The sequence below is a fragment of the Dipteris shenzhenensis genome, chromosome 23, assembly GCF_047967505.1.
Source record: "Dipteris shenzhenensis isolate YYH24624 ecotype China chromosome 23, Dip_SZ_1.0, whole genome shotgun sequence".
Classification (NCBI taxonomy): Eukaryota; Viridiplantae; Streptophyta; class Polypodiopsida; order Gleicheniales; family Dipteridaceae; genus Dipteris; species Dipteris shenzhenensis.
Window position 1 is genome coordinate 33,647,346 of NC_141618.1, and position 27,142 is coordinate 33,674,487.

At 44.8% G+C, this 27,142-nt stretch overlaps 1 protein-coding gene across 4 annotated transcripts in view; it reads right to left on the bottom strand.

The window, feature by feature from the left end:
• LOC147887284 (isoprenylcysteine alpha-carbonyl methylesterase ICME-like) overlaps nt 1-25,119 on the bottom strand; it is a 44,446-nt gene extending 19,327 nt beyond the window's left edge. Inside the window, exons 1-6 of one of the 4 annotated variants that reach the window (XM_087394107.1) lie at nt 24,987-25,119; nt 24,608-24,658; nt 23,962-24,493; nt 23,720-23,796; nt 8,503-8,572; nt 8,240-8,320 (exon numbers count right to left, since the gene is read on the bottom strand). In XM_087394107.1, coding sequence (XP_087250233.1) covers nt 8,240-8,320; nt 8,503-8,572; nt 23,720-23,796; nt 23,962-24,407 — 674 coding nt within the window. In that variant the 5' untranslated portion in view covers nt 24,408-24,493; nt 24,608-24,658; nt 24,987-25,119. Of the gene's footprint in view, nt 1-8,239; nt 8,321-8,502; nt 8,573-23,719; nt 23,797-23,961; nt 24,498-24,607; nt 24,918-24,986 lie in introns of those variants that run through there. The other 3 variants (XM_087394109.1, XM_087394108.1, XM_087394111.1) reach the window with 3 other exon arrangements.
• Between the last annotated feature and the right edge of the window lie 2,023 nt (nt 25,120-27,142).

Genomic DNA, 27,142 nt, shown 5'->3' on the forward strand with positions numbered 1-27,142 from the left:
CGTCTGCCATCCTAACTGTATACGCATAGTCAGATGGACTTGTCTTTAATTTCAGCCTCTTCACGAGCTTGGAGTTAATCACATTGTGAGTTGACGCTGAGTCAAACAACACAATGACATCATGACTGGCCACTTGCCCTTTCATCTTGATTAACTCCGTATCATTGAAGGCTGTATACCCCGTTGCTGCGGGCTTAGATAGGATGTTATCAGGTGCACTCGTCACTAACTTAGCAACAGATACACATAACAAACAAGGTACTAACCTCTGAGAAGGTCCCGCCAGTTGCATCTGCAAATGTTCCGCACTGGGACTCTCCTGCATTTCTACGTCGCATTCAGATATTATCATACTAGCCGTGCGACGATCTTTATTCAGTGGACAATCCTTCCACTGATGTCGCTGAAGGCAGCCGAAGCACAATCCTTCTTTCCTAGCTTTCTCTTTTTGTTCAGGGGTCAACGAGGACTTTGACCAAGCCCGGGCTGCCATTGGAGTTATTTTCCTTTTCACCCCAACGGTGGTACTTGTTTTTGTTGGTCCCTCAACCGGCTTCACCTGCTTGGTTTGGCCACTTGGCTGCGAGACACTTGTCTTTGAAACCCATTTCCTCTGAAATCCCCCTTTCCTCGGGTGCTCATACTGAGTCCCTGCCTGCACAAATCCACCAGACCTGCCTCTGGCATCCTCATAGTTCAGGGCTACTGCAATAGATTCATCTAGTGTAGTCACATATTTAGCCCGAACTTCCATCTTGATCTTGTCGTTCAGTCCATAGATATAGTCTTTTAACTGAACCGACATAGGGAGAGGGTCTGTTATTTTCATAACACATTCCCTAAATTTGTCAGTGTACTCTGCCACTGACAAGCTCCTCTGACGAAGATTTCTATAGGCATCCCAAGCTCGGGATTCTTCATCAGGTGGGAGAAAGTGTTTCTTGAATTCAGTTTTGAACCCTTCCCAGGTGGTTGGAGCAACTTGATCCTTCTGTTGCTTTATCCACCATCTGTCCGCTGCCTCAATAAACAGGTGTGTGGCCTCGCGGATCTTCTTTAGATCGGATTTAATCTCACAAATGGCGAAGGCTTCTTCCCATTTGTGCAACCAAACCTCGATCACATCAGAGCTGCGCTCGGTCATCCGACCAGCGTACTTCTCCGGTCTATAATTAGCAATATTGGGCACTTTGACCCTTGCGCGCTCTAAGGAATGTACACTGGGCTCTGGCTCTGCTGGAGCTTTGCCCTTGTCAATCCTAGACGGTCTAGCCGACAAGGCTTGCACCATCTCCCTAATCTCATTTTGACCAGCATTCACCTGAAGCTGCTGGTTCATAATCTGCTGTAAAGCATCCTCTAATATTGAAATCCTACCAGCCAATGTAGGTGCTGTCTGATGTGACATTGGTTGTGTTGACTGTACTCTAGACTCGCTAGGATTTATTCTTGAAGTCTGTCCTTCTGCTTCCATTTGTTGAAAGGGAGGGTTTTTTTTTTTTTTTTGGAATGGATTTCCCCCTTTTCTTATACACAGAAATGAATAGACGACAGCCTCTGCTGTACAGACAACTTCGACTGAAAACTCAAATTTTAATTTTTTTTAACAAAAAAGAAGGACTGCTCCCTGGACTTTTTTTTTTCGTCAGGCGTAAACTGACGCTGCGCCTGGTTACGTTCGTCGCTCAATCACATCTCAGACTTCTCGATATCCAATTGGAGCTCCAGAAACTCGGCCCTCGCCCTTGCAAGAACTAAGCGTCAGGACCAACACTACAGATGGCAACTCCGACGAGGGCGATCCTTTCAGCCAAATAACCGGTTCATTCGTTGAACAGGCTGTAACTTCCTTCTTCACTGTTGATATTTCAATTGACGCGTCTCGATCAGCCCACTCTTCGTTCGACCGTCGAACCAACTGCGCTGTCCCAAGCTCAGCCGTCCGTTGTATAAGCCGTCTCAAGTATAAAGTCTTTCGTAGACCACGTCGATAGGCGACTCGTCAGCGACGGCTCTTCTCGACGTCCCTGCCGCTTCCATCGGTCTCTTCGTCGTCACGGCGACCAATCGTCTATTCCTACACTAGACTTCTGCTGTTCGTCCGTAGCGCTTCCTGTTCCCTGCGCTCTGATACCAAGTGTTAGATCCCTAAGTTTAACTATTCCTTCCCTGGCGCAATCACGGGCGATGGCAATTTATAAGTCCACCCAGCCAAACTCTCAAGGAAGGATTCGACTCATTTCCGTAATTCATCTAGATTATCACTCTTCCTTATCCTTGAGACCCCAATTTCCCTAGATAGTTCCTGGCCACATGTCACATTTTTGGCCCTTACTTAGATGCATCCTTTTTCACCCCTCTCTTGGAGTTCCCCTTTAAAACAATTGCCCCTTGGCAATTTACATATTAGATGCACCTAGGCCCTAGCCCTATTAGAACTATCTAGTCAATGCCATTACGCCCTCACCTTGGACCTTGGCAGTTACTTCTCTTGACCATTTAATTACGCACATTAATTATTACAAAAGTTGGCCATCTAAGAGAAAATGCCCACCGATCTATCCGAGGTCATGCTATCTCGGCTAGAGCATAACATCACACAAGTGATGGGAGCTTGCAGGCAAGGACCTTGGGAAAGGATGACCTTGATTAAGCTTGCAGTTCTACGTCTAGAATGCCCTTGCGAGAAGGAGAAGGACTCAAATTCAGGCAGGTGTACGAGACTTGTATCTCTTTTAGTTCATTATCATGGTCGCAAACTTTGAGGAACGAGCAAGTTAGATTGGTCAAATTACCCCCCTGTGGAAGATGAAGGTCCAGGGGCACCTGGTGGTGAGATCAACTTGGGAGATTACAACGGGAGTAAAGCTTATGCCACAAGTGACCACGACTCCGGCCACTGCGTCTATGGCAGCAACAGTTACAATAGTGGCAGATCCTATAGCAATGAAAGAGTGGGTGACGCATGATGTGAAGGCCCTAGACATTATTATTGGCAACACTGCGAATTTGGTGCTCCGGCACATTCTGTTGGCGGATACTTCCTTGCCGTGTGAAACATCTTGAAGAATATGTACGAGGTGAATAACGACGCGAGGATTCTAGACCTAGAGAAGGAGTTGTATGGCATGACTATGGAAGAGGGGGATGTAGTATAGGACCACGTCACCAAGATGGAGGTGAGGAACAAACTCTCAACAGTAGATCAAGGAACAGATTCGGCTAGGATGGCTAGGCTTCTACTTGGCATGCTTCCTAGGAGCTACAAGAACTTTGTCACAACAATGATTGCAAGGCAGCCGTCAGCATTGGTAACTTTCAATAACCTAGTGTCCTTTTCTTCTGATGAAGCAGCTTGGGCAAGGAACTACAACAGAACCAATGAAAAGGCTTTTTATGCCAAGGACAAGGGCAAAGGCAAGTGCAAGCCTAGCGATGGCAAGCCCAACAAAAAAAGGATGTCATATCTAAGAAGAATGGGAATAATTCTGATGATGAGTAATGCCAAGAGATTCCAGCTCAGCTGCAGAGGTTGGAGGCCTTCCAGATCCAATCCTTGGGAGAATTTTCAGATATCTCCAGACTTGCAGTGGGTTTTCTAGAAGAGACTTTGGAAATCCCTCCGGAATAGAATGTTATTTTGGCTTTCTATTCATGGAGGGACTGCCGTGAACCTGTGGAGATCTTGATTTGGGGCAAGATGCTACATGTCCTCATTGCATGTTTTCAGTGGAATCCATCCAACATTGCTTATGGGATTGCAAACAGGCAAGGATAGTTTGGAAGGGGATTGCTAGGATTTCCAATACTTTTGTACCCTCTCCATTATTCATGACTTGGGGCTCGGTTGCTTGGCTTACTCTTACGGGGCCTCAAGTGTTCTACGAGAGGCATAACTCTTCATGGGCTTTCTCTATCCAACGATACATAGTCAAGTCATGCTCTCTAGGTATCGTTCTCACCTCACCTTTCAAAGCTGTGCATTCTTCTATGGGTTCCCCTGGGCTAGCATTTCAGCATGGCACATTTGGAGAGCTAGATGCACTATGGCTATGGATGGATCTCAGGTTCACCCTGCTCACACCCTGAGCAATATTTTGGATGGATACAATTCACACTTTGATGGCAATCGGGGGTACCATGCAGGGTTCTTCTCGGGCAACCACTACCAAGAGGACTATCTTCCTTAGAGAATGGAGGGGTTCTCCCTCTTCTCAGAGTTTTCTGTAGGGCTGAGGTGGCATTTTCAGCCTCCTCCGTGTCTTTTTGTAGCTCTTTTTTAGGAGCCTTTTTCTCTCATGCTTCGCATGATGTATTTCCGCTTTTGAGCTTTTGCTTGTGGGTTTCTTTCATACTTAATAGAAGTCTTTTTATTGGAGGAAAAAAAAAAAGATGGTGGCTCAAAAGGACTATGATCAAGATTCAAAGGAGACATTAGCACACCATGTGGAACTGAGGTAAGGCATGCAAACCTTGGTGTTACAATAAGAATGTATGACATTGAGAGATAGTATGGAGAGGATTCAAAAACCTTTATGAAGGTGAAGGACAGCAATGAGTGCTTGGATTATTCTGCTTGGCTGGTATCACTGACATGAGGGACCTATGGATAGGTGAAATGGGAGTGGAGTTCTGGCATTGGAGGGGGCATTGCGGCATTACATCTGAAGTTAGGTGTGCCTCCATGAGGTGCATGTTTTGCATTTAGAGCAACCAAACAAGCAAGTGGATCATCTGGTGTGTGCATTCCTTGTTTAGTCATTTGAACCTTAATAACTTGCTTTGGGCAGATTCTATGCTTTGCTTTTCTCAAGTGTTGAGAGATTGGAAGGTGTATGCCTTCCCACCATAAGTCAAAGAGGGAAGTCTTGGTGCTTCTCCGAAGCTCAGAAGCAGGGTGCTAGAAGGTAGCCTCAGTGGTGAAGACATGGACACCTACAGGACAACAGAGTGTGCTGAAGCCAAAGAAGTATTTTCTTGAGAGCTCATTGGGAGCTTAAGGTCCTAGTATTTTGGAGTTCTACTTTGGTTGGACCTGCGTACCAAGATGGTTCTATTGTGGAAGATTGGACCTGGAGGAGCACAAGCCATGGGTTGAAAGACCAAAGGATGACAACAACTCCGAGTTTTCCCATAGGGCTTCTTCATGGGAGTCAATAGGATATCTGCATAGAAGTGTTCAGATTGGCCCACGATGTGTCGATGAAAGGAGGTGTTGTAGTATAGATGGTCACCTCCCCATATGTGAGTACATGGGGGACGGGGAGGTGGACTTGTACGTTCTAGATGGCATGTGAGTTGTGTTCGAGCATGCCACATGGGCTGCTCTGACGAGGAAAGCAAGGCTGCCACATGGGCTGTCATGTGGCCAGCAAGCATACAAAGAAAATACAAGAAACAGGGCTGCCACATGGGCAGCACATGAATTGCCATGTAGGAAGCACAACCAGAAGGGTACCTGGCAGTTTGGAGCTCTCTTAGAGGGCTTGATTTGTATGGAATAGCCACGTGACAAGGAGGACCATGAAGCAGTTCTGTGCAGATATGCAGGGCCTGAAGAGATATGGAACAGGACAGCATGAGCCTGGATCAAGCAAGGATTGTACAGAAGCATGGCGACTATTGTACAGAATGTTGCAGGTGGCTGTACGCAGCTGCACCAGGTGGTTTCAGACAGGAGCAGATCCAGGAAGCAGGCGGGATACCAGGAGCAAGCCCACTGCAATCTGGAGTGGAGGGTGGCCAAGAAATGATCTCGAAAAGGTCCCGGGACAAAGTAGTAACTGCCTGGGTCGTGGCAGGCTACCACGTGACCAAGCAGAACAGCAACAGGCTGACCAGTCAAGGTTTGCAAACTGCAAAAGCCCGCTGCTATTTTGGGACCCTTCTGGGGCCTATAAAAGGGAGTCCTTTCGGGCTCATATCTATCCAAAAGTGAGCAATTTGGGAAGCAGACCAGCCTGCTTCAAGGTGCCATCCAGGAAGATACAAATGCAGCAAGGGAAGTGACTGAGTGCAGCAGACAGAGCTCAAGGGTCTCCACCATTGGCTGTCCCTTCAGAGCAGCAAGGAAGACAGCATCACGGAGGAAGCTTCTGGCTCAGATTGGGCTACACGCAGAGCAGCAGTGAGATCAAGGTTCCAGAGCAAGCACTGCCTTACGAGGGGCTGTCCAGGAGGATCAGTCAGAAGTGTGATTGCGGGGCACATATATGAGGCTCACTCAAGCTCTAGGAGAGCAACGCAGGCCTAGTATTTGGAAGAGCGAGGTAGGAGAACAGCTTTGTGTATGTACAGGGGTCCACATCTAGTCAGCACTCTGCTGATAGAGGGTGGTAAATTGGACATAGTTTTTGTATTGCCTCCACATTGGACGAAAGTATATTTTGCTACATCTCTCTTTTGAGCATTGTCTATTGACTGTCTGCACATCTATTGAAGTACACATTAAGCATAAGAATGTGAATTTGAATATACCACTGTGTGAGATCCTGGGCTCCATAACTCTATCTCTAGGTTATCTTACGCTGTGCATACCCTCTGTTGTGTTTTCTAACAATAATACATTATGATGTTAGAAAAGTTCAAGCCTATGGGTGTGATGTTATTCCGTTGTTTGGAATAATGGAGATGTGCCTAGTGAATTACTGTATCAACCTCCACCTAGTCATACGCTAGGCCATATAACCTGAAGTGCATATCAGCTAGTCCATCTATCTGGAGATAGTCATGCTCATGGGACTTTCCATGTCTAGCTTACTCATCCAACGCCTTCACTATGTTTTTGGATTAGCCTTGGTGTGTTGCAAGAGATACACAAGATAAACAAGACAAGACTTAACATCATTTATGTATTGTGTGAAGCATAATATACATGGCCTCCAAAACTAAACAAACTTAAGACTTATGTAGGTTATGACAGTTTGTGACCGACCCTCCATGCAATTGTGTAGGGCACATGTGCAACAAATTATAAGATTTCTAACTTAGGTTTTCAAGCCTTACAAGTCTGGTCAACCCCTAATTTTGAAATTCCATTAGTTGATTAGAAAGAAAGAAAGAAAGAAACTTTATTAAAGTCTTCGGAAGACCGATGGGTCTATGAGACTGCGAAAAAAACCTGATACAAATCCAGCTGGAGGGGTGGAGCTAATATCCACACCCATACAAAAGCAGAAAAGTTGTATCCTACATAGTCACATCAAAACAATAATAACCATCTACAGCATCACCATCCTCAACTGCTGTCATAACAGAATGAAGTGTGCTCAAAGGACAATGTGGCCCCTCTCCTCGTCAGGTAGACAGGTCATGGGGCAGTTGTTCAAAGGTGTAATTAAAATCTATAATTACAGTTGAGATTAGTTCATTAACCAACCTAACCCCAAATGGAGTAGGGAATAACCATTCCTAACCCTAAACTCTATACTGTCAATTTTCTAAGATCAAAGGGGCCATAGGTAAGAACAAGAATGGTTTTACATAGGAAACTAGTCTCCAAAGAATAAATGGCATCCTAACAATTCATGGCATGCATGTGTTTGATCTTGCTACTTCTAGAGCTCTCCATAAGAGCCTGAGCATAGCCCAACCACAAAAGATCGAGTTTTTGAACCCATGAAAACGATGCCTAGATGTTAAAGCATCAGGAAGTCAAGTCTATATCTCTGCAAATCTATCCTTTCTCAGGCACAGCTCTTGGGCAGGCAGAGTCTCCTGCAGTGGTTTGCAAGTTTGCTCTTGGGTAGGCAGAGTCTCCCGCGGTAGTTTTTTTAGTTAGACCTTGCAACATTCGTCGCTTGAAGATATTTGAGTTTGTGTTAATGTTGTAGAACGTTATTTCTAGCCAGGCTGATTTTGCTTGCTCTAGGATGCTCACCACATATAGTTTTGCAGTTTTGGTCATATCTCATTGCCTACTCATCAAATTTCAGTCTAGCCAACTCCATTATGAGCAGAAATTGACCAAACAATTCACATCTGACAATACGATCCTAAATAAGCAAGCAGCCTCCTAGACAAGTTGAAAATGATATATTACAATGACATCAATCGCAAAGCCTCATTAATTACACATGCTATTGTTGCAGCTGTGTCATATGTTGGTTGACAGCCCATGAGAGCATGGCATCAAATAAAATGTATTATAGCAAGCCTCTGATGACTATCATTTAGTAAAACAAAAAAATTCAAGAGCAGAGAGTGTGGAGCCAATATTAAGACCACATGATGAACTCACCCAATTATCCAGGCACCACCGGTCACAAATGCCACCACTGGCTTTGGAGATTCAAGAGTCTCCGGCAAATAAAGATCCAACCTTCAAAGTTAAAGTCATAGCTGTGGTTTTAGCATTTTTGTAAGCAATCCAGAGAACTCTTTAAACAAAAAATACACCCTCTTATATCCATATCATTCCAATAGCAAACAGGAAAATTAGAAGAAATGAAAGAATAGCCATTTTTAAAGTAAATGTGTTCCTATGTTAAGTGGTATGTGTACCGGTTTCTTGGTTTTTGTCCATAAACAATACTTCGATGGATCCGCTTGTCAAAAAAGTAATTGTAACCAACTGAAAGCATCCAACAAGAGAGAATTAGCCAAAGGCGTACAATTTCAAACCACATAATAGTCTCCCAAGGTTACTAACCATCAACTTCATAACACGATTATCCTACCACAATATCCCCACCCACTCCATCAGCACTTTCACCCCGAAAAATAAAAGCCAACATCAAGTTGGCTATCTATGATTTCAAGTGATTTTGGACACGCATGGAATTGCAATTCAGTGTGAGATCATCGAGAAAACATTATCATTTTGTAATATTACTTCTAGATAACTATGGTTTCCATTACAATCCCACAATGCTATAGACACAAGCAAGGACTCGTTAATCTCACAGTTGCTATGCCCCTGATTTGATTTTTGTGTGCACTCTTACATCTATATAGCGCAAGGACCTAGACTGACCCCACAAAGCTTCCCATATAAACACTTCCTAGGAATCACAAAGGACAAGTTTATTCGTAGGCCAAGCTACCTACAAATCCACATGTTTCATGCCTGGAAGATTGTTATTATGCACTTTGGGATATCATCACATCAACACGGGTTGAGATAGGACAATCATTCAAGATCGAAGGACGCCTGATATGTGAAAATGCATGAAGTCAAGATAGATTGATGTGTCTTGTAGTACTCAACCTAGTATGAGATCAAAGGGAGGGTTTTTTGCCTCTCTTGAGAGAATCCGCACGCCTCACTTCATCTCTACTCTATGTGAGAGCCCATGCAGCTCCTACAAACACAAACGAGTAAAGAAAGTATTTGGATCTCGAAGAAGGGGATTTTGTTGTAGGCTATCTCATGGGCTATCCATAGATGCCACTTATACCTTGGTATGAGCCTTGTAAGCCTAGTTATAGTCAGTTAGGACTATTGGTACAGTTAGTTTATGTACCATCTAGGTCAGTTAGGACACTTAGTCCAGTTAGGGCAGTTAGCCCTAGGGTTTTGTTATGGCTCTCCCTTGAGCCTCCACACTTTAGTTTTGCAGCAATCTATTACAACATCTCGTTTTTCTCCATTGTGCTTCCATTTTTGAGGTTCCATTGCTTCCAACACCCGACAGTGGTATCAGAGCAGGTCGGGAATCCATTCCCTCAGCCATTGACAACTTTCTCAAGCTGTTTGGCAGCCTTTTGAGCCCTCATTCTTACTGATTTGCTCAGTTTTTCGAGGTTTCCTACACATCTGTGAGAACCTGTGACCTCCTGAAGCAATTCTGTAGCGGGAGCTTCACTTTTGGCATGGGAAATCAGTGTTCTGGAGCTTTTTCTGCTGAAAATGTGTAACGATCTGTGACATATTCCTTTCTCTATATCTAGACTTATGGATGGTTTGATGAATGGACACTTGTGGAAGGGTATGACCTTTCAACGGGACACTTCCTATGAGGCACAACCCTTCACAAGAGACATTCTATGGAAGAGACAATTCTATTGTAATGTACCCTCTCATCAAGGGTCACACCCTTCACAAGGGGTACACACCTCTTCATGCACATACACTTTGGAGTACACACCTTTTCATGTGTGACTCTTCACTCTCTATATAAGAGAGGCCCAATTGTATGGATGACACACTACAGACACTCAAGCAATACAATTATTCCTTGTTCTCTGCTATTTCAGTCTCCTTTTTGTTCCTTAGCACATTTCTAAATATAGTAAATCTAGGATTTCTTAAAGTGGTATCAGAGCAAATTTCGCTCCTGCCTGTAGGAAATGCCCCCCACCTTCTTGTTAGAATTATAGATATAATTCAGCAGTGACCAATGTAATTTAATAAGCTAGTTAGGGGCACTTTTCCCTCTTTAAGAGGTTTTTTCCCCTAACCGCAGTTAGTTCACTGACTATGGTTAGTGACTACTAAGGTTTTGTCACTAGGACAAAACCTTATCTCTCACTCATTGTGTTGTACTCTACACACTCTTCTATTGCAACTCAGCTTTCAGCTTCCAAGCTTTCAGCTCTCACTCTCTTGCTCTCTCTCACTCTCCATTTTCTCACATTTGGTATCAGAGCATTTGATCCCGCTCCCTGCTTCTTCCCCGTTCAGTTCCAGCCTATAGCCTGCCATACTACTCCAGCTGCATCCGTACCGTATCATACCTGTAGACTCGAAATCCGTACCGTACTTGCTCGTCGTACATCACGTACCGTACCTGTCGTACCTTACCTGTGTCCGTACCGTAATGTTTGTACATCCTGTCTGTACCGTACCATACCTGTCGTACCGTACCATCCGTACAGCTCGCAGAGGTTATCCGTACATCGCGTCCGTACTTTGCCGTACAATGCCGTACAAGCCGTACGGCACGCTGTCTTCGTCCATACCAGCACGTGCGTCATCCGTACTGTCAGCCGTACAGTACTTCCGTACTGTCAGTCATACAGTACTTCTGTACTGGACCTGCTTTCGTACAACAGGTAGTCCTTTGATTTCGTACAGGAGAACCTCGCAGGTGATCTTTGGCAGGCGCATTTTGCAGACATTCAGAGCTACACTTGGAGCAAATATTGCAGATTTGGTCTGAAATTTGGGGCTTTCTGCTGAAATTGCAAAATTTGGGGCTTTCTGAACTTCTGCCCCTTTCTGGTTGCAATTTCAAGCTCGAAATTTGGGGCTTTCAATTCTGCAATACAATTTTTTGAAGAAATTTGGGGGTTTTGTAATTACACTGCAATCTTGCAGTGAAATTTGGGGCTTTTGCAGACAAAGCGCAATTCTTGCAACAGTTGGGGCTTTTGATCAATTTGCCCCTTTCCGGTTGCAATTTCCGGCCTATTTTGGGGCTTTTGTGTTGGGAGAGCAATTTCTGGAGTTTTCGGTTCATACTGCCTTTCTTGGAGTGTTTTGCAGCACTTTTGGCAAATTCTGGAGAGTTTTTGATGCTTGGACAGATTTCTGACAGTGCAAGTACAGAAATCTGAGTTGCATTTACAGCCAGTGCTTGGTTGTGTTTTTTTGGGAGTTGTGCATTTCATTCCCAGTAAGGGAATTCAGTTTTGTATCTGCTTAAATCTCCTTCTCAGATATGGCCCAGCAAAATTAGAATGACTTCCAGTTCGGTGGTCTTTCACAAGAAGACAAGTTCGATGGTACCAACTACTCCCTCTGGAGTTTTATGGTACCCAATATTCTAATTTCTCGCAATTTATGGGATTATGTGAATGGGGGTGAGATCCGACCAGCAGGTATGGCACCTAATACCCCTCCTCAGCAAGGAGGTGGAAGAGGTCGTGCACAAGGGGCAGCTACAGAACAAGTTGTTGGTGCAGCCATAGCCACTACTCCAGATCAGAAGAGATGGGATTCACGGGATGCCTTAGCTTTGTCATGCATCTCTCTTTCAGTGAAAAGATTTATCATTCCGCATATCCGGTCGTGTAAGACCTCCAAGGTAGCGTGGGATATTTTAGAAAGCATGTATGCAGCCCGGAATGATGCAAGGGTATCTTTCTTGAAAAGAGAGTTAAGTAATACACATATGGAAGAGGGTGACTCCATGTCAGTCCACCTCACAAAGCTACAGGATCTCAGAGAGCAACTGTTAAATATAGATGAAATTATTCCTGATTCAGAAATGATTACAACCACTCTGAATTCTCTTCCTGAGTCTTATCTCAGCTTTCATACCTCGCTGAACTTATCATTGAGGGGGGGTGCAAATCCTCTCACTTTTCATGAGTTGATAGGACTTCTGCTTCAAGAAGAGCAGACCAGGAAAAACTTGGCTTCACGTGCAGGTGAACAAGCCATGCTCTCAAAGTTTAAATCAAAAACAAAGGGACAAGCAAAGACATCAGTAAATCAGCCTTCCAGTGGGTCAGGACAGCCTTCACAAAAGGCTAAAAATGATGCAAGTAAGCCCAAGAAGAAGGGTTTTTGTCACTACTGCAAAAAGCTAGGTCATCACATTGCAAAATGCAGGAAAAGGCTTGCAAAAGAAAAGAAAAACAGCTCCGGTATGGCTGTTTCAGATTCAGCTCCTCATGCATCTGACAGTGGGGATGCTGCAGCCAACTTTGTTGGACAGGATTATGCCTTTTTATCTTGCATTTCAGATTCTAGGCTGGCTGCTCCAGATGCTCAGGATAGTACAGCCACTTGCAGTGATGATACATATGCATTTTTGACTTGCAGTTATGACTCTTCTACGGATGCATCTACTTTCAGTGTCAATGAAACACTGAACACTTGGTTTTTTGACAGCGGTGCATCCAAGCACATCACTTCTAAAAAGTGTCTTTTTACTTCCTTGCATCCACCTCCCGTTGGTAAGAAAGTCACTTGTGCCAACAACTCATCATACTCAGTACGTGGCACACGAGATGTTGAGCTCACTGCCATTGATGGCTCAATTTTCAGACTTTCAGATGTCTTATATGTGCTTGGTATAACGAAAAATCTTCTTTCAGTGTCCACTCTTAACAGAGCTGGATTTCAGGTCATCTTTGAGGATGACAAATGTGCTGTCCGAGACAGGGAAGATGACTATGCCTTAAGGTTATCTGGTACACACTCTCTTGCTCTCTCACTCTCCATTTTCTCACACTTCTAGCGCCTATCTGATACATCTCTTTCCACTAGAAGGATATCCGTGCACATTGTGCATGGAAGAGATAGAGAGAATGAGCGTAAAAATTTTTAGCGCCAACCCTGCCTAAAGTCATCAATGGCCTCTCCATCTCCCACACATCACGAGTTGATGTGAATGGACACGACAAAAATCGTGTCTTTTCATGTGCTTGGGCTGTCCCAAAACCAAGGGACGCACCTTTTCCACCATCGGACACACCTTTTGAAGAAGAGTTTTGACTCCTCACCCAAGGGACACACCCCATCGTGGAAAAAAGGACACACCTCTTCGTGTGGGGACACCCCTTTTGAAAACAGGGTCACACCCCTTCATGAAAAGGTACACCTATTCCAAGGGTCACACCCCTTAGAATAGGGACACCTTTTGGCACCAAGCACCTTATAAAAGGGTACCTAGAGGGGCTAAAAAGGAAAACCCAGCCCCATACCTTAGGTCTTACCCTAGACTACCCAAGGGTTAATTAAACCCACACTTTAATTTTCGGCAACCACCCAACCTAGGCAGCCACACACAAAATGATGATTCATGTTTGACGCCGTACGGAAATTCCTCATTTTGGCTCGCCCCTACACAGCCCTCTTTCCACACCATACGCAGTCCCCCTCCCCACCGGTTTGCTGCCCTGGGTTCCTGCCAGTCCTGCAGCGCCAGATCACTACCCTGGCTGCCGCAATTCAGCATTGGAAGCCCGCAGCCTGTTTCGCCACAAGCAAGCAGCCTGCCCCCTTTTTCGCCACCATACCTGCCTTTTTGCTCAGCAGTGGTTCAGCCCCTCTATCACGATGCAGACAGCCTGTGAAAAGCGCCCTGTTGCTGCCTTCCAATCCTGACCACCCAGGCCGAGATTTGCTCCTCGCACCCCACAGGCACTTTTTCTCTGAAATCAACGCAGGAAATCTGCCTTTTCTGCACCCAGCCTCTGCCAACGCCCCTGTCTGCCTCGAAAGTTTACCCGGCACCTATTTCTGGTTCACACATCCATGTGGATTTGCAAGGACAACAACATGGACCTCCGGACAGAGATCTGCAGGCCTTTTCTACGCAACTAATTGGCAGATTAAATCTATGCCGGGTGGATTCTTTCCATTCTATTGCTAAGGATTCTCTTTCATATTGTCATTTGACGCTTATTATCAAATTACAGCAAATGAAAGCCGCTTCCTTAAAGCATGGAAACCCCTCGTAATTCACCCGTCCCTTCAAGGACACCTCAGGCATCATCTACCACACAATATCGTGTTCAGATTGCACAACCAGCCCATTTCGGAGCTTTTGCATTGTGGGCCTTCTATGTCACGTGCCCTTCTAGTGACTTGGACCACATCCTATACCTTCTGCATGAGGCACCTCAGTTACATTACTTCCTCAGCATAGTCTAGGTTGTGTTCCACTAGACACGTAGATACCCAGAACCCGATATTCCTCACGAGTTTGCTGTCCATCTTTGGAGAGATTTTTACCCCTCAGCTTCAGCATCTCCAGGGTACCCTCCACCTCCTTCAGCTCCCAGATATCCTCCTATACAGGTTGTACCTTCCCCAAGATAGTATTTACACTCTGAAGGCACTCCTTCTCCTGGATATCCTCCCCTTCCAACAGCAGCTCCTTATCCCTTCTCAGATCCGTGGACTCTGCAACCTACCCCTGTACTTTCACGAGCAGTAACACCCATTTCGGCATCACCAGTGTTACCTCAGACAGGACCTCCTTTATCAGATTTCCACAGCTGGTTCCATCTTGCTTCTCCTGCCCCCTCCAACATGAGTAACCTCAGGGAGCAGCCCGAATCTTCTTCCAGGAATGGTACAAACTAGAGCGTAGGTTCGTGTTTTTCTCACAGGGATCACCGATATGTCGCAACACTCGCGTGCAGCCTCTCCGGAGATAAGCGACTCAAGTCCAAAAAAGATCCCTGAAGTCAACTTACAAGGCGAAGCACTACTTCAACTCCAAATTTCCCAGCTTCAGGACAGCATCTCCGACTTGGTCCAGAAAGTCCAACAACTCCAAGATTCTCACAGTACCACACATACAGAGGATGACGTGACGCAACCAGACGACTATGTGGACTCATTCCCACCAGAGGTAGAAAACACTAAACTCCGTGCCCTCTATCGTTTACTCCAAGCTTCCAAAACTAAAAGACTTGACATTAAACTTCCGGAAGCCTACACTAGTCAATGAAATCGCCGAGCAGTTGACCAATGGCTCGCAAAACTGCGCATGTACTTTGATACTGTTGACCTCACTGAAGGCAAAAAGATTGCCTTGGCGGCCTCCCTCCTCAAGGATACAACTTTCCTATGGTGGCAACGACACTTAAAGGACGGCAAAAGTGTGTTGACCTAGGAATGTTTTGAACACGTGCTCCGTAAGCAGTTCATACGTGTCAATGCGGACTTCCAAGCATGTTCAAAACTCCAACAGTTGGAGCAAACAGGGTCCCTATCTTCCTACATCTCTCAGTTCACCACATTGGTGCTGGAGATTGATGGTTTAACTGAGGATGATCGCCTTCATGCTTTCATCTCAGGCCTAAATCCCTCGTTACGCATTGATGTCCTCAAAGCAAACATCACCACCACAGCTGGCGCTATTGCTTACGTAGAGCGCATTACAGATTTCCAAAACACAAGGAAGCAGAGTGCTAATCGAACACAGAACTCTACTATGGCCAAAGGTGCTCGCCCTCAAGATAATCCCAGGTTTAGAAAAAACTCGGGTAATCAAGGTCAGCGACAGTCTCAAGATCCCCACAAGTCTCAGAAATCATATGCTGGATTCCAACAGAAGCACTCCTCCAAGGATCCCGCCTCTTCTTCTTCACAAAGTCATCACCGTCATCCACAACATAAAGGTGCGGCCACTGACAAGAAGAACAACTCCAGCACAAAAGGACTTTGTACCATCTGTACAGGCGACCATAGATGGTTCGATAATCCCAAGCGACCAAAGCAAAATTCCAATATGGAACCTAGCACTTCCCAAACAGAAGATGCTACCCCAGCACACGACAAGAAAGGCAAAGCTGTTCTAATGGCAAATACCATCCACATGAGCCTTGCCAGCAACCCTGAACCTTCCCTGGCCACTCAAGTACTTTGTGTTCAACGATCAATTCGTGGAACAACGGTCACTATCCTCATCGACAATGGCTGCTCTCATAACTTCCTAGCTAGTTCTATGGTCAACAAACTTCGGTTGACCACCAGTCCTAGTCTCATGGACTATCAGATTGAACTCGCAAATGGAACTACCTTCTTGTGCAGCACCAGGATCACAAACTTGTCTTTTCGCATCCAACATTATATGGACAAGTTGAACTTCGACATCATGCATCTTTCTCGGTACGATGTCATACTTGCACAACAGTGGCTCTACGACTATGACCCATCAATCAGTTTTTGCAGCCATACTATCCAGTTTGTCCACCAGGGAAAACTTATTGAGCTAACTGGTTCTAGGGACTCTCCTTCAACCCCAGTTGCCTCTGTCCTACAAGTAAAGAAGTGGGTTCGTAAACGTCAAGTAAAGACTTCACTTCTATTGGTTACGGCAGTAGAGGAGACACTAACAAAGGATCCTCCTGAATAACTAAACCAACCTTTTTTTCCAGCCCTACTTGGATATTTTTCCACAGGAATTGCCAAAGCAGATACCACCTCGACGACCAGTGGATCACCCAATCGAACTTATTCCCGGCAGTAATCCACCGTCAAAACCTCCTTATCGGGTTTCTTACACTCAAAATGAAGAAATCCAAAGACGGGTAACCGAACTACTCAACAAAGGTCACATTCGAGCCAGTCGCAGCCCTTTCGAATCTCCTATACTACTTGTAGAAAAAAAGGATAAGTCAATGTGCCTCTGCATCGACTACCGAGCCCTCAACAAGCTCACTATCAAAAACAAGTATCCATTGCCTCGCATCGATGACCTCTTCGATCAACTTCTACACGCAACACAATTCTCAAAGATTGATCTTCGTTCAGGTTATCATCAAATTCGCATACGAGAAGGTGATGAGTACAAGACAGCTTTTCGAACAAAGTATGGACACTATGAATGTTTGGTCATGCCTTTTGGGTTAAACAATGCCCCGGCCACATTCATGACACTAATGAACGACATCTTCAGGCCTTTCCTCGATAAGTTCGTCATCGTTTACCTCGATGACATCCTCATTTTCAGCAGATTCCTACATGAGCACAAACAACATCTTCACCAAGTTTTTGAAGTTCTCCGCGCAAATTCTCTCTACATCAACATTGAGAAGAGTGAGTTCTTCAAGACCCAACTCGAATATTTGGGACATGTTATTTCAGCTCAAGGCATCTCTGTGGATCCCAAGAAGGTCAAGGTAATATCTACCGCTCCTTGAGTTTGCTTATAATAACTCTTTCCATAGTGCCATCATCATGACTCCATTTCAAGCAGCTTATGGACACACTCCGATTGTACCAACGAATTGTGTACTTCAACATCGAGTGGCCCTAGCTGATCAACTGGTTCAAGAAATGCAAGACATTCTACTCCAAGTCAGGGATCATATGCGAAAAGCGCAAGAGCGGTATCAACGGTCTGCCAACAAACATAGACATCACCTGGAATTTGACACTGGTGACATGGTGCTATTATTCGTAGCCCCACATCGCTATAAGACGGTTAAGTCTGTGTTTCCTAAGTTGCGACCAAGATACTATGGACCTTTCCGGATCGTCAAGAAAAATTCACCTTTAAGTTACAAATTGGAATTACCACCATCATGGGGTAAAATCCATCCGACATTTCATATTTCTTGGCTAAAGACGTACATTCTAGGCGATGAAGCAATTCCTCCAGCAGGTGATTATGTCCCAGAAATCGAAGATGATTATGTTCTCCTTATTCCTGAGCGTACTCTGGACCATCGACAGCGAGAGACGTGACATCGACTTATCACGGAATTCCTTGTTCTTTGGCGAGATCTGGAAGACTCCGACACTACTTGGCAATCTGATGAAGACTTACAGCAGTACCTTGACATTTTACAGCACTATTTTCAGAATTTACCGTGATATTTTCTACATCAGTTCATTATCTCCACCAGGGTCTTATTTTGAGTGGGAGGGGATGTCACGATTTGTGACGTATTCCTTTCTCTATATCTTGACTTATGGATGGTTTGATGAATGGACACTTGTGGAAGGGTATGCCCTTTCGACGGAACACTTCCTATGAGGCACAACCCTTCACAAGAGAAATTCTATGGAAGAGACACTTCTATTGTAATGTACCCTCTCATCAAGGGTCACACCCTTCACTAGGGGTACACACCTCTTCATGCACATACACTTTGGAGTACACACCTTTTCATGTGTGACTCTTCACTCTCTATATAAGAGAGGCCCAATTGTATGGATGACACACTACAGATACACTACAGACACTCAAGCAATACAATTATTCCTTGTTCTCTGCTATTTCAGTCTCCTTTCTGTTCCTTAGCACATTTCTAAATATAGTAAATCTAAGATTTCTTACAAAATGGTGCATTTACTGCATGGTACGAAAAACTGTACTAACTGTCAAAGATTTCCGTACAACCGTATGGACTGTCAGAGATTTTCGTATGCCTGTACGGACTGTGACCTATCAGAGATTTCCACATGGCTGTACAGATCTATCAGCATTGTACGGACCTGTCAATGTATTTATTGCAGTACGGACTGCATCAGCAAGCATTTGCTGCAGCACGGAGCTGCCTCGGGGTGCGTGCCAGCATTTCGAAGCTGCCTCAGTCTGCGTGCCAGCATTTTGAAGCTGCCTCAAGCTATGTGCCGGTGTTTGGAGCCATTTAGAGCTACTAAATTGATCCGGAGACTTCTCTTTGAGCCCTTCCCTCCTCATTTGGCATCCCTTTGCTTCGGGCTGCAAGCTTCTCTTCATTGGATCTCTTTCTCTCCATTTCTACGTGCTCTCCTCCTTGTGGGAGCACTTCTTTTGCTGTAATTCTCATTTCTAGCCCTCATCTGCTCACTTTCAAAGCCTGTCACTGCTGTACATCATTGGAGAAGCCATTGTTGCATTGGCTTTTTCCAATTTCTGTTTCATTTGCATTTTGGAAAGGCCTCGTGTTGCCTTTGGGGATTTTTCTTGCAACGGGTACACCTTGGGACAGCAGAGTCTTTTGCAGACATAAGCTTTGAAGCTTGGGCAGATTTTTGGCACTTGATTCTGAGAGGTTGCCTTTCTCTCATTTGCTCTGCCAGTTGGTGCATTTGCCTTGTATTTCAGCACCATGTCTGGTGGCAAAGATGATTTGTTTGGGCTGATTGGCGCCGATGACAAGCTTGATGGCACCAATTACCCCATGTGGTCATACATGATGGGACATGTTTTGGTTGCCAAGAATCTATGGCATATTGTTTCAGGTTCTGAGGCTAAGTCTACACGCACTGTTACTGGTGCTACACCTGTAGCCTCTGCTTCTTCAGGTGATGGTTCTACTGCTACAACCAAGACTCCTGCACCTCCTGCTCTAGGTGCTTTGCCTCCTTCACAAGAGCAAATTCAGTGGGATGGTCGTGATGCGAAAGCACATGCCTTGATTGCTCTTTCAGTGAAACGGGTTATTATCCCTCATATTCGGTCTTGCAAGACAGCTAAGCAAGCATGAGATCAGCTTGCATCTTTGTATCAGGTACAGAATGAGGTGAGGGTTGCCTATCTCCGCAGGCAGTTGAAAGATTTAAAGCTTGATGAGGGTGGTAACACGGATGCCTATCTCACTAATGTGAAGGATTTGAAAGAGCGGTTGGCCAACATTGATGAGATTATGCCTGATTCTCAGCTGGTTTCTAATACCCTTGATGGGTTGCCTGAATCATATCAAGGCTTTGCTACTACATTGAGGTTGGTTGCTGGGGGTGATGCCAATCATTTCTCATTTGACTAGCTTGTTGCTCTTCTTCTTCACGAGGAGCAAAGTCGCGTGAGTCGCAATGTTACTATGGCCAGTGATCAAGCATTTGCTGCCCATCACAAACAAAAAGGTAAAGGCAAGGTTTCAGCTACAAAGCCCTCTCATTCCCATGCTGATCATTCACATGGTGCCTCTTCTTCAAGGGATAACAAAAAGAAGAAGAGATGTAATTATTGCAAAGAAACCTGGGCATGATATTTCTGAATGCAGAAAGCACATAGCATCTAAAAAGAAAAACAAAGAGTCTGGTCTTGCAGTATCTGGTTCTTCTAGTACAGAAGATCCACATGAGTCCGCTAATTTCGCACAAGACCACCATTGGGCTTTCTTGGTTACAGGTCAGTATAATCTTGATGTTCATGATGCTTGTATGGCAGTTTCAAATGTTCGTGATGCCTGGTTCTTTGATAGTGGTGCTAGCAAGCACATCACTTCCTGCACGAAGTTATTCAGCTCATTGGAGCTTACATCTAAGGGGGGCAGTGTCACATGTGCCAATAATGCATCATATACCGTGAAAGATATTGGGCAAGTTGCTCTTAAGTCTGTCTCTGGTGGTATTGTCACTCTAGAGCATGTGCTTGATGTTCCAGGCATTCGTAAGAACCTCATTTCTATTTCAGCCATTGCTACATGTGGCTTTCAGATTATTTTTTATGGTGTGAGGTGTGCAGTGTATGATGTTACACATGCTTTTACCCTGGTTTTGACTGGCACATTGTCTAGCAGTCTTTACAGACTTGATGCTTATGACAAATGTTCAGATGATGATGCTGCACTTGCCGATGCACATGCCTTTGCTCTTGATTCTACCATGGCAATACTCATCTAGGTGCTTCTTTCTTCTTCTTTTCTTTTTCTTTCACATATGAAGCATTAGAAGAGCAACAAGAGCTAGGCATTTTGAATAAACATAACTAACTGAAAGTTTACTGACAGTAAATGATCCTCAACACTCTTTTAAGTTTGCATCAAGCATCCAATCACCAAAACTATCCAAAACTGTGGTGTAAAAATAGAGAAAAGTTGAGACCTCAATTCAAAGACCCTGAAGCAAATTTGAGAGGGCTTTTGAAGCCAAAGTGAAGCTTGTATACCAGTCCAAGGCCACCAGCAAGGACAAGCACAAAATGGGGCAATATCACCCAGGAGAGCATAAGTGAGCCCAACTGATTTTTTGTTAACTTCTCCTCATCCATTAGAGCATTGGTGCTCAAAATTCATCAGCATCTTCCTTAAAGAGTCGCCCAACAGCAGCTAGGAGGGCTGGGCGAAATTTGTCTCCAACAGGGAGAATTAGACATGAGGTCACCAAGCAGAGGAAGTGTCGACACGGGCAGCAAAGAGGATATTTCTCTAATTCCTCTAAGCCAGAGGTGCACCCCATCAAGGGGAAACTATAGCTGAAAGGGCTTAGGAAATGGTGCAGAAACGACGGATAACAAGCTTAACCAAAAATTGGGACAGAAGAGGGAAGAAAATATGAAGGAGGAGAGAGATGGAAAGAAGATGATGTGGCAACTAGGGGGCTAAAAGAATCCAAAAGTGTGTTCTATTGATTGTGAGAGAGAAGCCTCTCATTTATAGAGTGGGAGAGAGGGTAGCCTACATCATAGGCACCTCTCCTACATCAAAGGCAATCAGCCCTACATCATAGGGACTTCCTAAATCATTGGCACCTCCAAATGAGGGCGCCTTCTACTGCATCATCACCTATGTCATGGTCCTAGATAGCACTAAGTGTGCTTCACTAGAGACACACACAAACATGTGACTACTACTAGATGCACACATGCACTTAGAGCAAGCCCTACATCACAAATGTCTTAAAAATAGGCCTCTTGAAGACGATAATACATCTCTCTCTCTCTCTCTCTCTCTCTCTCTCTCTCGGTGCGCTTCCGACGGAGGGCTACTGCGAGGAGACCAAAGCGGACCATGCAGGTTGACCGATGTCATCGCTCTATCACAAGTTCATCCCTCCATAAGGGGCCATTTGGGGGGCCTCTACACTCATCACTTGGAGCAGCCTTCTTTCTTTGGTTTACCTAGCATTGTGGCACATCGCTTGGTACACAAATACAAAGATCTTCGAGATGTTAAGGCTGCCATTCAAATGCAGAGAGTGCAAAGCATCATCCCTTGGCTTGCACATTGCCTAGGCACGTTTGGTCCAGTTGCCTCAACATGATGGATCACAATCACATGGGGTGGTGCTTTAAGGTGTTCCACAGCTGAAAAGGCATTGCTCTTTGAGGCAGCGGCCTTTGACTGGACATTTAGGTGATCACAGGGAGCTGTTGGCTAAATGAATTCTTACAATCTGGTCAACTTTTGCGTAGTACATATTGGGTCTTGAGACAAGATATTTGAGGCTTGCAGGCTTGCTTGCACCAGGTGACCAATGGACACCTAGGATGAAGGCAGTAGGGCAGAGAACCCTATTTAGTTTTTAGTCCAATCCTCCCATCTTTTGGGGAGTGTGCACCAAAAGGGCATATCTATTAGTTGGCCATCTAGACGGGCATCACTTCAGTGGTTAGCAAGCCTCCACTGAATCCTAAAAGGCTGCCTCATACTTTTTGTTATTTTTATCCCACTTTGAGCATGTAATAAGGGAGATCGAAGGCCCTCCATGCTTAAGAACCACAGAGAGAGAGAGAGAGAGAGAGAGAGAAATGTTTGTGAGGCCTATATGATGACGTAGTGAGTGGAAACCTTCTCTTGAATGATGCTGTTTTCAATATGCTATGCAATTGGGTGTGGCTTATGAATTCATATCAATGTTTCTCCATGGTCGAGTGATGCATACATCTTGATACTTTAAATTGATGATAAAGAGCCTCGATAAGCCTGGAAGCTCTGCAAGCTAGCTTGGGGGATTCTGTGATTTACATTGGGCTGAAGATTGGGATACATGGTGCTCGGCCAAGTTGATCCTTTGCCATTTGTGTGAGCATGCAAGATCCCGTTGGACACCTCAACTTTTGGCGATAATTCCCCATGAATGCTTATAATAGAGATCCCTGTTATGCCTTGCAATCATGTCATGGGAAACTACTCCACATACAGATACCTGAGAAATACCAACGTGGTTGTCTAATCGCATTTGGCACTTACATTAGTCGTACATCCTGGCCATGGTTCTAATCCCTGCATTAATAAAGGATGTAGAATACCCATAGAATAGAGTATTATAGATAGCCTATTTCGAGCATTTCAGGACAACTTTGAGATATTCAAGACGGCTGTCCATATGCAAGCGTGATACTGCTTCATCGAACTAGGTGACCTCAGCTTACAATCGATTTGGAATAAAAAAGTCCCTTCTGAAACGATTGCTTGAAACGAAGAATCCACGGCCACGATTACTGACGAGTCACAAATCCCGAAAGTTCTTCCTTCGCCATTTTGTGATGGACTTCTAGCTAGCCTATTCTGAGATGAACTTAGGGTGTATGCAGCACTTTAAAGTCTCGTTGCTCATCCACAGAAGCCTAAGCAACTGCCTACTGACTAGTTCAAGCTGAGGGTGAGCTGAGGGTGAGGGCTGACGAGTGCCAAAAAGGCCATACGAAGATCCAACCTTGAACAAACCCAGGCATGAGAAACAGAGCATATAGACCGAGTGCTGCCAACTTTCCCATCCATCGATAACCGATACTGTAAAACAAAGCAAGACAAATAAACAAGAAACCTGAAGAATGAGAGGGTGATAATGGTCTAATAGCAAGCAAAATCAAACAAAAGAGGAGAATACTGGTAATTCTTTACTCTTAAACTGCGTATGAAAGACTCGCTGCGAGAAATATGTGCAGAGTATCTTACCCAAGGTATCTTAAAAGAGTAAAACTCAGCTTTGTGATTAAGTATGTCTCTGCAGCAGCGTGGCCAAACTCATCTCTGAAGGAATACTTCCGAATCGCCATGGACGGAATGTCGCTTTCTGTGAGACATCTGCGCGGCCGATGTTCGGCCAAGAGAGGTGTCTTATCGAGAACAGAGTTTCGCATCATATCTGATCCACTGTCTACAGAGAGATGACGAGGGAGATTGACTTTGTTTTTGGGAATGTCCCCCAAGTGTGTCGCCGTTTTCTCTGGAATGACAGGCCGCTGGATTTCATGGAGCTTGGCCATATTAATCCGATCGTCGACAGCACTCGCCTCAGTGTTGCTTCCTTCTAAAGAGCTGAAAGTGAATTCTTCCGGAACTATATCTTCAGCAAGGGCAGAGCTTGATTCATTAACGTTTTCTGCGCCCTTGATAGTCATGTTGAATGCAGCTGGAGCTAGCCTCGTGTCTGGCGTTTAACATTCCTTATAAAAGCACCTCATTGTTGTTTTGCATGCTCGGAAATCTACCTAGTTGAAGATTACAAGTCAATCGACGCACCAAAATTGCACTAGCATGAAGGAGAAACGAAAGTGTAAGTATCTTTAATCTAAGGAAGTTCCGGCAAAAGCGGTCGAACCTCAGGCTCAAACTTCGAGTGCAAAATCCCGGGCGGCATTTGCAAGCTCCGCTGTCACACAGAAAGATGGCGTCAACCGGGAAACAACAGGAAATGGAACGCAATGAAGAACTGGAGCAAGCACCATTCCGAAGCGGGAATGTTGCCGGCCTTCGATAACGTATGAAAATCACGCTCGAAGAGGCTTCAACGTGCGGATGAAGCGACGAATTACGGGGCGAAAATGCAAGAGTCGACGGGTGGCGTTCCGGCAACGAGCGAAATGCGGGAAACGGCAGCGAGATCGACAGAAATTGGGGCGAGATGATGGCAAAAGACGAACGGAAGAGTAAAAATGCGGGGATACGGAGCGGAAGAAGGACGGAAAGAAGGCACATACCGGGGAGGGGATGGACGGAGATGGATGGATGGATGATCGATTGACGGAATGATCGATTGACGGAACGATCGATGGAAGGATTGTTAAAATGCCGTAAATTCACACAAAAGGCCTGATGACGGAATAAAATCCGTAAAAGCGGGAACAGCAATCAGCATTAATCAACCACCCCTAGGCACTTTTAGTTACCTTCACTAGTTGGCCTCTTTTCTTTTAGCCGTCCTTTTTAGCAAAGATTCGCCCTATTTTTAGCCTAGCCCAGTGTCTGTCCCGTGTTGAAGACCTCCTCGCGTCTCAGTGGGTCCATCCCAGCAAGCACAGAAAGCTCAGGCCACACGGGAACATTGCAGTAACTCTTCAGCTGTGTTGCTGCTGCTTGAGCTCCTGCAGTTTCGCCCTACGCTTAACATCAAGAAAACTCCCAATGTTAGCAGCGACCTTTTGTTGCCCGCCGCTGAGGAAGGCAATTTCCCGGCCAAGAGTCTATATTCTGGCCTTTCACAAATTCTGGTTGTAGAAATCAGAGGCGTGCGGGAATGCTCTCTAAAAGGCTGGGTTCAGTCGTCATCTTTAGAGACTAACTGCTTTCCTAGTTGGACCAATCAGTGCAAGAACTTTGTAAATGCACAACCATACGAAAAAATACCTAGGTGGCATCGTGAGGTCGGACACAAGCGTGCTCGTCAACCTTTTGGTTCTTGGAACTCCGCCAACACTTTCCACCAATAGCATTCTTGATCAAAGATATGCCAATATAACCGGGCCACTAGACATAAGTAGCAGCCATCTTTCCTATCAAGTTGCCAAGCGAAGCATGTCCAAGAGCGAATATTGTGTTACCCACAAGGTTTACATAGCGTTTTCAGGCTATAAAATAGGAGCAGACATGGCAACAAGGTCTACTCATCTCTAGCAATAAAGAAATAGTATTCTCTTACATCTCTGATAAAAGACAACAAGAACCTTGAGAGGATGCTAGAGCTCTTATTATCAAAGCTAGCCTTGCCCAAAAGCTTGATGTTAGCCTTGTGAATAGGAGCTCTTTAAAATTTGCCAAGTAGTCCACTAATTACTTTCCCATGCTGGACAAGGATTCAAGCCACACGAGCATGCACTCTAAAGAAACACACTTGAGTCGAAGAAAGGGGGGGAGGGAAAGGCAAGCTTGCTCTCTCTTATAAGTTATTGGTAAATTGTCGGTGTGCTACTACGTTTGTGTCTCTCTCAGTGTGTTTATTCCTCTTAAGTTATTTTTGAATTGTTGATGTGTGTTGCTATGTTTGTGTGTTCTTGGTGTGTTTGATGCCCAGTCACATCTCCCCCCCCCTTCTCTCTCTCTCTCTCTCTCTCTCTCTCTCTCTCTCTCTCTCACGAGGACAAGTGGAAGTGGATTATCAATTGAGTGGCCCAATAGTAATATGCCATGTGTGAAAGCTTAAAGGGGGGAACGGCTCTTTTAAAAGGAGAATAACCAAAATGGAAATTACATTGAAAATGATGTATAAGGATGGAAAGGTTAGCCTGTGAGAGCGTCAACTTGATCATCAAATGAAACAATATTTCACCGACTACCCTTCATGGAGTCACTATGTTTCCATTCTTTAGTCTTTACCTTCCTGTCCCAATTCTCATTATTATAAAAAGGGTAGCTATGCATGGAAAACGGTCAATTACATGAAGAGCGCTTTCTTCAAGCTACATTGGGATTGGTTTGTAATTGGCGGTTTGGATTGTTATTTTAAAGAGAGCCTCCTTCACTTTGTTCCCTCTCAACATCATCGCTTTTCTCTTTCTCTTGAAGACAACGTACCTTTTATCTTTTCTCTAAAAGACACTCCTCCTGCCTTACAGTTTTGGTGGAAAAGCACCACTTGGTAGACCTCCCTTGTCCTTATATCAGAGTCACTGTTCATATAGGTTTACCCATGAAATATTGAGATAGGCCTCTATAGGTTATTCAAACTAGGTTTCATGAAGTTATCCCCTTGGGACAAAAAGACATGAAAGCAATTTTGTGAAAAGAGAAAGTCTAGGCAGACAATGAAGCAATAGAGTGTAGAGGGAGTGTAGAGTGTGGCATAAAATTGATTGCGAAAAAGTGATATGGATGGAAGTGACATGCCTTCTCTCTTATACCAAAAAGGGGGAAAACTAGA